Consider the following 13,395-nt stretch of genomic DNA (forward strand, 5'->3'; position numbering starts at 1 on the left):
CCGACCTGGGAAGGCCTTGGGCTCTCTCTGGAGGGGCTGGAGGAGGTGTCTGGGGAGAGGGAAGTCTGGCCATCTCTACTGAGTCTGCTGCTCCCGTGACCTGGTCCCGGATGAAACAGAAGAAAAAGGGTACAAGTAGAAGTACGAGTACAAGTACGAGTATTATACTGTCGGTACGAAGGATGGGGCTTAAAACAGGCCAGTCCTGGGGAAAACAAAGGGGGTAGAGGTTGTGAAAGACTTCCAGCAGGACAAAACCTTAAACATGCAGCCAGAGCTACAATGGAACGCTTTAGATCAAAGCACCTTCATGTATTGGAATGGCCTAGTCAAAGACCAGAAATAAATCCAGTTGGAAATCTGTGGCAAGCTTCAAAAACTAAATATTCAACACACAGAATATAAGTGGGATGGAAAAATTTTATTAAATGATTTAAAACAAACTGATCAATCATAAAAACAACACTTAACATGTATTTTTAAATTAAAGCGGTAGACAGGCTGCGACTTTTGAGTTATTCTTAATATCATCTCATTTCAGTTGGCTAGGGATTAATTTACCATTCCTGTTTTATAATGCTGAGTGCATCATTATCTTTTACTTGTAGCATCCCTGAGAGTCTGGAAGAGGCCTAGAGATGTTGTGGAAGGCCCATTGCAACAGGCCATCAATGGAGCTCTGCTGTGAGGGAAAGAGTAGAAGAACAAGGGAAAGGATGAGAAGCACATATCCAGGTGTAACGGCATTTCAACCATGTGTGTCTTTCAAGATTAGCTGTACTTAAAGACAAATGTGACGAGTTAATACAGCCTACTGTTGGAACTCAAACGTTGTTATTTAACAATATATGTTCAGTAATGGGTTTTTTTTCTCAGGAATCCACAAGTGTAAATACATACAAGGAAACTCTGAAACGTCAGAATTACAGGTTAAGTGGGAAGAAAGCGCTCATTATCTCTGTCTTTAGAGACTATGAAACACAACAGGTAATGTTGCAGAAGGTATATTTTACTTCTATTTGACTGTATTAAGAAAAACAACTATTTACCAAAAAACATTATTAGAATAATTAGATATTCCTTGTCAAACCTGTATCTAATGGTACCTAATATTTAATCATTATAAAAGTTAAAGTCAAATTTAAATACACTTAATGCACAGCAGAAATAAAACATAAATAAGAGAAGACTACTAGCTCTCTGAATCATGCTTTATATCCCCTGCTGAGTTGCTGTTCCCCATCCCCATCAAGATCATTAAAATGTCTTTAATGGATATAACACTTCTACTGCCTGTATGACAAGAAGAGCAGCATTTCCATCAAATTTGCATCATTTGGTATGTAACAGCGCCTCACTCACATCTCCCAGGATGGAGTCAAGTTCGTCCTTATTGATGACTGGTTCAGAGAAGGAAGTGCTCTGATCTTGACTGAATGGGTTCTGGACTGTTGGTGAAGGCTAAACACAAAGCAGAAACAGAACACAGATTACAATGCAGCATGTGCAGGCTTTTCTTTCCACTTTGTCTCTGTTGTAAATGTGTGCAGACACACCTGTATGCCTCTGGGCTCAGTTTCTTTCTCTGCAGAGCTGCTCCAAGGTCTGGAACAGGACAGGCAGACGGATATCCCTCTTTGAAGCACACAAACATTGCGAGTGAGTCAGACTGCTCAGTTCTGAAGTGTATCAGGTTTCCCTCAATCAATATGTTATTTGAGCATTGCAGAGCTTCAGGGAGCTTCAAACCCTTTCATCTGGCAATTCTGTGTTCAGTTCTGTGTAAAACGGATTCATATGGTTTGGTTCAGTTCAATTTCAAAACTAAAGCCAGTTATCAAACAGGTAGTGCAACAAAAGCACATGACATCTACCTTTCATTTTTCATTAACATCTCTTATGTCATTTTATAAAAGTATTGACCCAGAGTAACATTTGCAAAGATCCATTTTATAATCCATTAGCCAGCATTTGGAAATTGGATCTACTGGCACACTTTTAGGGCAATGTTAGTATGGCTGATCAATACTAGCCTGAAAGAGAGGGAGCTCCAAGAAATCTGCTCTGCAAAGAGTAGATCAATAGTTCTGAATAATTAGGGACATGATCCAACTGTAGGGCATGAAACACCCAATAAGACAGCTTAACATGAAACCAGAAATCAATAACATTTAGAGATTATTACTATCAGTATATTTTGGCTTCAGTTGATAGATAGACAGGATAAAAACTGTTGTCATACAGCGCCTTACATATTTTTTGGCACATATAAAGCCTCTGACTAAGTTCACCTTTTATTGCAGTGGTATATTTTCACTAATAATTAAATAATTAAATTAATCCAACTGTTTATTTTGGTACATTTTTGGGGGGGGTCTCATGTCATGTCATGTCATGTCATGTTACGTTACGTTACGTTACGTTACGTTACGTTACGTTACGTTACGTTACGTTACGTTATGTTACGTTACGTTACGTTACGTTACGTTACGTTACGTTAGGTTACGTTACGTTACGTTACGTTACGTTATGTTACGTTACGTTATGTTATGTTACGTTATGTTGTCTTGAATAAAATTCTTGGTGCAACCTAATAATTCTTGAATTCAGTTGATAACCGTGTCTACAAACCTTCAGTTTATAATGCATGACATCCTGTTTCCCTTTATAATGCATCGACACATAACTCAGGCCTAATTTGTTTCTAGCCAATTTTCAGAATGGGAAAGGCAATGTGTCATTTGAAAATGTTTACTCCCTTGTTTGCTTGGATTATTAGTAATGTTTCTATGCTAAAATTAGCAATTGTTACACGACTTTGACACTGCTTTAGTATGGGTCAGAACCAGAATGTTTTGGAAATTGATGATGCATTCAATAAAATGTCAGGAATGCCTTGCAAAAGTAATACATCTTGAACCTTTTTACATTTTGTAGCCCTACAGCATGATGCTGCCACAACAATGTTTCAGCTTGGGTATAATTTGTTCAGGTGATATGCAGTGTACTTTTTCCAATGCAAATAGTGTTTTGCATACCTGCCAGAAGTGCAGTTTTCATTACATCTGAGAACCTTCTTGCACATGTTTGCTGTGTCTCCCACATGGCTTTTGATCCAGTCCACAAAGACCAGATTTATTCTGAAGGCAATTTATTGCACTGGATTTGATTTAAGGGTATCAAAGTACATTTTTTCAACATGACAAAATGAGAAGTTGAAGAGGTATGAATACTTTTGCAAGGCATTGTACATAATAATCCTTTTGATAATTTTTCATCTGAAATATTCATAATCTGACTGAAAAAAAAAAGAAATAAGTGTTTGTCCTACTTGGAAAAGTGGCAGCGTGCATGGAAATGCTTTAAACACTGAAGGCAGTGAGTCAGGTCTCCTCCAAGGTGACAAACACCACATACCTCCCTCATGGCAAGCAGCTCTCCACCTGAGCACTGGAAACACAGTTCACACTTGTAGCAAACATGAATCAGCAAAACATAATGAAGGGTAAAGAAGATAAATGGCTGAAGGAAAGATGAAACTAAAACTCCTCACCTGGTTTTTGCCATTCGACACTTTGACAGAGTCTGTTACACTTCTGAGGGAGGATGACAAAGCAGGGTAGAAGCAGTTGTCTGAGATGGAGTTCGTGGAGTTTATGCTTGTTTGTTGAGGCTGGGTGGGGAAAACCTGAATTGAAAAACAGAGCATCCCCTTCAGCTAAAGCATTAAATTAAACTGGATAGCTACAGGAAAGCAGGCAATCGTGATTTTGGAATATAATAAATATGATCTGTGTTTGGACTGTTTTGATCCTGTGAAGCTTCCTGAGTTATCAGAAATATTAGCTTCATCTAAACCTTCAACTTGTATGTTAGACCCAATCCCAACCAATTTATTTAAGGAAGTGTTCCCTCTGATTACCAGCCCCATTTTAGATATTTACTAAAGATAATCTATCTTTAGTAAATGGTTATGCACCACAGGCTTTTAAGTTAGCTGTAATTAAACGTTTACTCAAGAAACCTTCGCTTGATCGAGATGACTTGAAAAATTACAGACCTATATCCAATCGTCCATTCTTATCTAAAATTCTTGAGAAAATAGTTGCTAATCAAATGTGTGAGCATTTACACAGCAATGACCTGTTTGAAGAGTTTCAGTCAGGCTTCAGAGTTCATCATAGCACTGAAACAGCTCTGCTGAAAGTCACTAATGATATTCTTATGGCCTCAGATAATGGACTTGTGTCTATACTGGTTCTGTTAGATCTCAGTGCTGCATTTGATACAGTCGATCACAATATTCTCTTAGAAAGGCTGGAATATGCTGTAGGGATCAGGGGAACAGCGCTAGGCTGGTTTAAATCTTATCTATGTGACAGATTCCAGTTTGTTCATGTAAATGATAAATTATCTTTAAACTCCAGGGTTAATTGTGGAGTACCACAGGGTTCAGTACTTGGGCCAATTCTCTTTACTATATATATGCTTCCAAGGTAAAATTACCAGGCAGAATAGGATACATTTTCACAGTTACGCTGATGATACTCAGCTTTACTTATCCATAAATCTTGATGAACCCACCTAGTTAGATAGACTGCAAGCATGTCTTGAAGACATAAAAACTAGGATGACTTTAAATTTTTTGCTTCTAAATTCAGACAAGACAGAAGTTGTCGTCTTTGGACCGGAGTCTTTAAAAAAGAAACTGCTTAGTCAATCACTTAACCTGGATGGCATTAAATTGAACTCTGGTAATAAAGTAAAAAACCTTGGTGTTACTTTTGACCAGGACATGTCATTTAAATCCTATATTAAACAGGTTTCTAGGATTTCCTTCTTTCACCTCCGGAACATTGCCAAAATTAGAAATATCCTATCCAGGAGTGACGCTGAAAAACTAGTCCATGCATTTGTTACCTCAAGGCTGGACTCTCAAGACTGGATTATTGTAATTCTTTACTATAAGGATGTCCACAAAATGCAGTTAAAAGCGTTATCCTGAGCTATCTCTGTACTTATGCTGCTATAGGCTTATAGGCTGCTGGAGGACATAATGACCACTTTCACTCTCTTCGCTACATTCTCATACTACTCTCCAATTTTGCATTATTTGCTGTTATTTCAGCTTTTAACTTTATGTTCTCTCTCTTTTCTCTTCCTAGAAGCTACACCTGGCCTGGCTCTGTGTCTACCTGTGACACCTTTCTGGAGGGGGGCATCGTCCGAGCTTCTGCTGGCAACAACTTAATGCTCACCCTCTACCACATGGCCCTGTCTTTTAGTGTTTAGCCCTTTCTCTCTCCTAGACATGGCAATTGACTGAACTTTTACTGTGAATAACTCTATGTGCTCTCTTTCAGACTCTAACCTTGAAAACTGGCTCAAAGTGTATCTGTTCTTTCTTTCTAGGTGAAACAATTAAAGGAGCTACAGGAGTTGGACAATGAAACTGAAACACCTGTCATTTTAGTGTGGAAGGTTTCATGGCTAAATTGGACCAGCCTGGTAGCCAGTCTTCATTGATTGCACATTGCACCAGTAAGAGCAGAGTGTGAAGGTTCAATTAGCAGGGTAGGAACACGGTTTTGCTCAAAATATTGAAATGCACACAACATTATAGGTGTCATACCAGAGTTCAAAAGAGGACAAATTGTTGGTGCACGTCTTGCTGGCGCATCTGTGACCAAGACAGCAAGTCTTTGTGATGTATCAAGATCCACGATATCCAGGGTAATGTCAGCATACCACCAAGAAGGATGAACCACATCCAACAGGATTAACTGTGGACGCAAGAGGAAGCTGTTTGAAAGGGATGTTCGGGTGCTAACCCAGATTGTATCCAATAAACATAAAACCACGGCTGCCCAAATTAAATGTGCCAAGATGCTAGATGGGCGCGTCACTGCCAAGGACTACCGAACCATTCTTGAGGACCATGTGCATCCAATGGTTCAAACAATGTATCCTGAAGGCGGTGCCGTGTATCAGGATGACAATGCACCAATACATACAGCAAGACTGGTGAAAGATTGGTTTGATAAACATGAAAGTGAAGTTGATCATGTCCCATGGCCTGCACAGTCACCAGATCTAAATATTATTGAGCCACTTTGGGGTGTTTTGGAGGAGCGAGTCAGGAAACGTTTTCCTCCACCAGTATCACGTAGTGACCTGGCCACTATCCTGCAAGAAGAATGGCTTAAAATCCCTCTGACCACTGTGCAGGACTTGTATATGTAATTCCCAAGACGAATTGACGCTGTATTGGCCGCAAAAGGAGGCCCTACATCATACTAATAAATTATTGTGGTCTAAAACCAGGTGTTTCAGTTTCATTGTCCAACCCCTATGCATCCATTAACATTGGACTCATATTATGCTGTTACCAGGGCTGCTCTGGGTTTTTCGGATCATTATCTAATCCACCTCATCCCAACCTACAGACAGAAACTAAGAGCTTCCAAACCCAAGGTTCACACTGTTAAGAAGTGGACTGAGGAATCAAAGCAGATGCTACAGGCCTGCTTTGAATGCACAGACTGGACTGTTTTTGAAACCTCAGCCACTGACTTAAACCAACTAACTAATGTGGTGACATCATACATCAGTTTCTGTGAGGACATGTGTGTGCAGACCAAGACCTTCTGCACCTTTGGGAACAATAAGCCATGGTTTACTCCACATCTCAGGAATCTGCGCAGGGAAAAGGAAGAAGCTCGCAGCAGTGGAGATTGGGCGCAGTACAGGCAGGCCAGGAACAGACTAACAAAAGAGATCAAAGCAGCTAAGAGAAGCTATAGTGAGAAGCTTAAGAACAGCCTTTCTACTGGTGACACTTCAGCTGTATGGACTGGTCTGAGAAACCTGACTGCCTACAAGAGCCCTCCACCCATCCTGAACAGAGTCGTCTCCTGGCCAACTGTCTGAATGGCTTCTACTGCAGACGTGACAAGAAGCCATTCACACCTCAAACCATCTCCTCCACATCCCATTCAGGAACAAATTCCTCCCATAAAGTAACCAACCCCCTACCTTCAGATCCTCTGCCTGCACTAAAGATCTCCGAAGAAGAGGTAAACAGGCTCTTTCAGCACATGAAAACAAAGAAAGCTGGAGGACCTGATAACGTCTCCCCATCATGTCTGAAAGTCTGTGCACATCAACTTGCTCCGATCTTCACAAGAATCTTCAACATGTCACTGGAGAAATGTGAGGTCCCCTCCTGCCTCAAACGATCCACCATCATCCCGGTTCCCAAGAAACCCACCATTGTAGGATTAAATGACTACAGGCCTGTAGCCCTGACGTCTGTGATCATGAAGTCCTTTGAGCGGCTGGTGCTGAAGCACCTGAAAGACATGACAGGCCCCCTGCTGGACCCCCTGCAATTTGCTTACCGAGCAAACAGGTCCCAGCCTCCACCTGTCAGTGGATCAACAGCTTCCTGACAGACCGACAGCAGCAGGTGAGACTGGGGAGCATCTTCTCCCAATCCAGATCAATAAGTACTGGTGCCCCCCAGGGGTGTGTTCTATCCCCACTCCTCTTCTCCCTGCACACAAATGACTGCACCTCATCGGACTCGTCCGTGAAACTCCTTAAGTTTGCAGACGACACCACTGTCATTGGACTGATCCAGGACGGTGATGAGTCTGCATACAGACAGCAGGTGGATCGGCTGGTACACTGGTGCGGTCAGAACTACCTTGAACTCAACCCACTCAAGACTGTGGAAATGGTGGTGGACTTTCGGAGAACACCACCCCCATACACCCCCCTCACCATCCTCAACAACACTGTATCGGCCGTGGACCACTTCAGGTTCCTAGGAACCACCATCTCAGAGGACCTGAGATGGTCGTCGCACATAGACACTGTTCGAAAGAAGGCCCAGCAGAGACTGTACTTCTTGAGGCAACTCAAGAAGTTCAACCTTCCACAGGAGCTGCTGGTCATCTTCTACACTGTCATCATTCAGTCTGTCCTGTCTTCATCCATCTCAGTGTGGTTTGGCTCATCCACAAAACAGGACAGGTCCAGACTGCAACGAATAATCAGGACTGCAGAGAGAATAATCAGAGCTGACCTTCCCTCCATCCAGGACTTATACAGGTCTAGGGTCAAGAAAAGAGCTGCCAAAATCTCTGCAGACCCCACACACCCTGCACATAAACTGTTCAGAGTTTTACCTTCAGGCCGCCGCTACAGAGCACTGTTCACTAAAACCAGCCGCCACAGAGACAGTTTCTTCCCCCAGGCTGTTTCTCTGATGAACATTCAATAGAGTACAGAACAACAGCATACAGATGTTGCAAATGCACCTTTTCTTTTAGTTATGTGTATATTGTTCATTGTAAATATGTATATTCTATAATGCAAAAACAGAACAAAAGAGCAAAGTGTACCGGAGTCAAATTCCTTGTTTGTATGCACGAACTTGGCAATAAAGCTGATTCTGATTCTGATTTACTTTTCCTTCCCATAGAAAGTACTCCTGGATCAGTGCTTCTTTGTTCTCTTTGTGTCTCTGCTCTGTTCTCTCTATCCCCCAGTCGGTCGTGGCAGATGGCTGCTCACACTGAGCCTGGTTCTGCTGGAGGTTTCTTCCTGTTAAAAGGGAGTTTTTCCTCTCCACTGTCGCTACATGCATGCTCAGTATGAGGGATTGCTGCAAAGTCAACGCCAGTGACTGTCCACTGTCTCTACATGCTCATCCGGGAGGAGGGAATGCTGCAAGTCACTGACTGGATGCAATCTGCTGGGTTTCCTTAGACAGAAAAACTTTTTATCCAATTTGAATAAATAACTAACTCTGATTGCACTGTTCAATGGTTAGGATAAATTGGAATGTATGTACCAGACTGTTGTGAAGTGCCTTGAGACGACGTGTTGTGAATTGGCGCTATATAAATAAAACTGAATGAATTGAATTGATCATTGTGGATAAAAGAGAAAATGCCTCATTGATATAAAGGATTTCTCAACTCACCTTTTTTTTTTAGACAGTGTAAAATGTTATATAATAATGAAAGGCTTTTCAGATACACACCTGTACAGGTTGTAGAGCACATTCTTGTTTTACTCTTAACCCACAACACCACTCACACTGCCAAGAGCCACTGTAAATTACAACATATTTTTTTGTAAAAAAAAAAAAAAAAACCACATTTAAACAAATACCCATTATGTAAAAGCTGTTAACATTTACCTCTTTAATCGTTTACCTGGGTATTGAAGTGAGCGGAGGGTTGAGGCAGGTCAGATGAAAGGCTCGAGGACAGCCGTCACAGCAAATCAACTCCCCGCCATCCTTACAGACTGCACACTCATCTTCATTAGAGTGTATCTAAACACAACAACAAACACATACAGCTCAGAGCAGATAAGAAATAAAATGTCCATTTAAACTATGTAGTTGACAGAGTTGGCTTACCATGATTATGTTTGTCTCCCCCTGCTGGATAAACTTGGCACTCGAAGATTTTGACTTTTCTTCATTGGACTTCTCTGCTAAACTATATGAGTGGAAACTTTCAGCAACTTTAATGCACTTTCTGATTGACCCTGTTTAAAGACAATACAGTTTTTCTTAAATAATCTCTTATACAGACAGAAAAAATCAGCAAAACAGTGCAAAAAAGCTGTTTGAAACTGCATCCTCATGACATTTGACAGTTTGATCAAAGTTTAAAAAGTGACAAAGTGAGTATTTCAATGGCTTACCATCCAATGCAGTATACTCCTGTTTGATTTGTATGTTTTCTTTTTTATCGTGGCTTAATGGCAGATCTGAAGAGGAGGAGGATGAAGAAGAGGAAAGGACTACCCCTCTCTGAACAGAGGAAGATGCTATCTGCAGACCTGTGACAGGATTTTGATGGGTTTCTGGCATGAAATAAGAACTAATGAAGGTTCATTTATTTCAATTAAGAGTGTACTGTATTACTGTTTCCAGATGGTAGCTGCAGAGCTCCAGCTTCGCTCTTCACTCTGTACAGCTTGACTTTATTCACTGGTGCAAAAAACAGAAGTTAAGTTAAGTTGGTTGCATGTCAACAAGCTTATTAAAAGGAATGAGATTTATTTCTCATTTTTCTTCTAGCCAACAATATCAATTCTTCCAGTTTGGTATGTGCTGACTGGTGGAATGCTGTCGGAGGGAGAATTGAACAGAACAAAGAAAGATGACCTGTTCCATCACTTGTCTGGGCATGATACTCTGAATGCTGAACATTTGTCCCCCTGTCCTCATGGCTCCTCTTCTTGCTGTGAGAAGCTTTGACTCCACCAGAGGATCTGTTTTTAGCTTTGAACCTTGGAGCGTCCCTTTCTAAACGAAATCAACAGTAACAGACCTCAATAAATCTGTCATATGAGTCATATTTAACCACACCTCTGTAAGAAGGAAATGTTTTAAAGAAATTTGGATTTTACATACCGGTTTTCAGGTTAGTGAGAAGTGTCTTTAGCTTTGGGTAGCTGTCCATGTTGTAGTCCTTTGATAAGTTGCTCCAGAAAGCTTGGAGAGTTGATCTGCTCTGGTCCGACAGCCAGGACAGGAGGGAGTACATGGCTTTGTGAATTCCCTCACTACCTTCCTTTTTAAGAGTATCCTAAAGAAAACAAAGGTGGAAGTTTCAAAACACTGTATGGTAGACAATGGTAGACAACCTCTGAAAATCTAAATCAATCAACTAAAGGTACTTGTCCAGAAACATAGGAGGTAAGATTAAGTTTTAAAAACTCAAAATAAATGTATTTCTTTTTTTTTTCTTCTTTTTTTTACCATGTCCTGTCCAGCAGAGAAGCACTCAGAATTGTTGTCGGAGTGCCAGGAAAAAGCCCAACAGATTTACTTTCACAAGTGGAGCATTACAGTGAACGCTTTAAAGCTCTGTTTGATATTCATTAAAGGAAACTTTATTAGAAACTGCTTTGGGATTATTTCAGTTGTTACGGACACGGTGACAGAAATGGAAAGGAAAAAGAAGAAGCACAAAAGAGAGAAAGAGGGGCAAAAAGGAAAAGGGGAGAGAAGGAGAATAGAATGGAGGAAAGAAAGAAGGATGAAGAGAGTACAAGATAACACCCTGCTTGCTTCTACACCTGCAGAAATGTACGTATTACCAGCCTTTTTACCGAAAGGTGCATGGTACTTATGACTGCAAGATGTATTTAGTGGCAAATGCAGGTCAATATAGAACATTTGTGTATCTGTTAACACCCGAATCTAAACACCTGTGGGTCTGAGTGTGTGCGCGCATGTATATACAAGGTTTCTCCATAAAAATATGCAGTAGCGAGGAGCCACAGACCCACAGTGCAGAAGCCCCAGGGAGCTGCAGCGACGAGCCCACAGGCCCCGCCGGCAGCCGTCTAAGCCCGAGCAGATTCAGCCATGGGCCCAGAGACCCGAGACCCCGGGACATATCACTCCCCAAGCAGAGGCCCGACTGAGCCCAGAGGTCCAGGCCCCGGCAAGCAGCCACCGGGAGTGAGCTGACATACACCAAAGCACCCAGCCCCGGATACCGAGAACCACAAGTACATCGGCGGGTGGAGATACCAACCACCGGGAGATGTCCAACCTTTAAAAGGTTGGACATCTGTTTCTGTTGCTTACCTGCAGCTGTTGTTCAGTGATGATGTTTTTGTCTGCTAAACCATACACAATAGGAAAAGGGTCATCCACAGCCATCGCTATGTCAGTACGCAGCTCGCGCAGCAGAGAGCGAAGGTTGGCTTCTCTGAACACCTCCACTCTGGACATGATCTGCTTCAAGTGTAAACGAGAACTTGAGTGAGGAGTCGACCAGGCCTGAGACCATACATCTAGCCCTCTGGGTGCAGGAGGTGTGTCCTTCTCTAGTAAGGAAATTCTCAGCAGGTGCACTGTTTAAGAGCACCAGCATATATTGTACATCTTAGATTATTTTCCATCTTACTGTAAACACATTTTTAATTTCTCTATTAGATATCCATTTGTATGTCACTGTTTACAACTGAGAGCTTCATGAGACCCACAGACAGACCACACAGCCTCATAAACCAGAAGAAGACCATTCCTTAGACCTCTGTAGAGTTTGTTTGTCCACTAACGACTCTAACCGCCTTCATCCAGGGGAATACCTGTCCTCTTACACCAGGAGAGCATGTTGAGGTGACATGTTGTGTTGCAATGAGCGTTTTCCTTCTAAAAGGTTCTTTCCATCTCAACTTCCCCTTGACTATCAGGTTTTCAGACTGTGACTCACCGCAGAGAGCTGAGCATTAGTGTGATAATTATCACTTTGCAATGAACTGGAGCGAATCAAAACTGTAAACAACTGGACTGCATGACCAGTTGGCTGTTATGCTCTCGACCCAGCTGTTGTTTCTCATTTAATAGCCATAGGATTAATTTTTTCTCAAACAAGACCAAAAAAAAAAATGCCCGGGTAAATAAAATATTTTGCAGTAAATTTTTTAGATTTGTTTTACTTGACATTTACAAAAATGCAAATATTGAGATCAGCAGGAGACAGATTTAAGCCTAACTTAGTCATCTGTCCATCGCAGACATTTGTTTTTGTTATTTTATTGTAGCATTTTTTTTTACAAGAATGCAGTTGAGTTATTATCTAATGTTGTAATCTCTGTGCTAAAAAGATTATTATTTCTCTAAGCTGAAGCCACAATAAGGATATTATCATGTAAATTGAGTAATAATTGAGAATACTGTAGTGATATTCTTGGAACAGGCTAGAAAACATCCCAATTTCCTGAAAATGTCTCAAAATAGCTTGATACAAATATTTAAAAACAGGCTGTACAGTTAAATTGTCCTCTAAAATTATTCACAGATACATAAGCAAGAGTGCATGAAACAGTTAACAGCTAGATTAAGGTGAAAATGCAATGCAAGAAAACCATTCACTTACAATACAGCTTTAGGTGCCGTCAGACATGTGTGTGTGTGTGTGTGTGTGTGTGTGTGTGTGTGTGTGTGTGTGTGTGTGTGTGTGTGTGTGTGTGTGTGTGCATAGTTGTCTGTTCTCTGTGGCCCTCTGATGATCTGTCTAGGGTGTACCCCACCGCTGACCCAAAGACCCCTAGGGATGATTCGCAACCCCACAAGAATAACCAGGCATACACAATGGATGTACTGAACTGCAATACTATTAACTGAAGTTTAATTAAACTGAACTGAATTGAAATGCATTGTCCTATATTGAATTTAATAGAACTGAATAGAACTGAATTTTATTGAACTTAGCTGAGCTGAAAGCAATCCAGTTGCATTAAATTGAACTGAACTGAGTTGCGCTATACTGAAAAAAGTAGAAATTGATTTAATCAAACCTGAACGTAACCGAAATGTAAAGGGTAGTAAATAGTGTATTAAGGCATAAT

The 13,395-nt window shown here is 41.1% G+C and overlaps 1 protein-coding gene across 2 annotated transcripts; it reads right to left on the reverse strand.

Moving 5' to 3' along the window:
• Window positions 1-402: 402 nt before the first annotated feature.
• On the reverse strand, window positions 403-13,383 carry aire (autoimmune regulator). Of its 2 annotated transcripts, none has more exons than XM_047369250.1 (13): window positions 11,627-13,383; window positions 10,442-10,616; window positions 10,193-10,333; window positions 9,950-10,015; window positions 9,727-9,864; window positions 9,437-9,567; window positions 9,228-9,349; window positions 9,053-9,122; window positions 3,554-3,688; window positions 3,332-3,450; window positions 1,557-1,635; window positions 1,363-1,461; window positions 403-679 (listed from the first exon to the last, which is right to left on the reverse strand). In XM_047369250.1, exons 1-13 carry the CDS (start codon window positions 11,771-11,773, stop codon window positions 599-601), a joined length of 1,503 nt encoding a protein of 500 aa, XP_047225206.1. In that variant the 5' UTR covers window positions 11,774-13,383; the 3' UTR covers window positions 403-598. The 2 variants fall into 2 exon arrangements, with proteins under 2 accessions (XP_047225206.1, XP_047225205.1); XM_047369249.1 differs by having other exon boundaries at window positions 403-682.
• Window positions 13,384-13,395: the final 12 nt, after the last annotated feature.

This window comes from Girardinichthys multiradiatus, chromosome 6, assembly GCF_021462225.1.
Source record: "Girardinichthys multiradiatus isolate DD_20200921_A chromosome 6, DD_fGirMul_XY1, whole genome shotgun sequence".
Taxonomy (NCBI): domain Eukaryota; kingdom Metazoa; phylum Chordata; class Actinopteri; order Cyprinodontiformes; family Goodeidae; genus Girardinichthys; species Girardinichthys multiradiatus.

What these genes read in the sequence shown, in the direction of transcription:
- aire (XM_047369249.1), bottom strand. Translation starts at nt 11,773, where the DNA reads ATGTCCAGAGTGGAGGTGTTCAGAGAAGCCAACCTTCGCTCTCTGCTG. An exon ending in CCGCTCACTTCAATACCCAG is followed by an intron (nt 9,123 to 9,227) that starts GTAAACGATTAA and finishes TGTAATTTACAG; the next exon opens with TGGCTCTTGGCAGTGTGAGT. An exon ending in CTGAGCCCAGAGGCATACAG is followed by an intron (nt 1,462 to 1,556) that starts GTGTGTCTGCAC and finishes CTTTGTGTTTAG; the next exon opens with CCTTCACCAACAGTCCAGAA.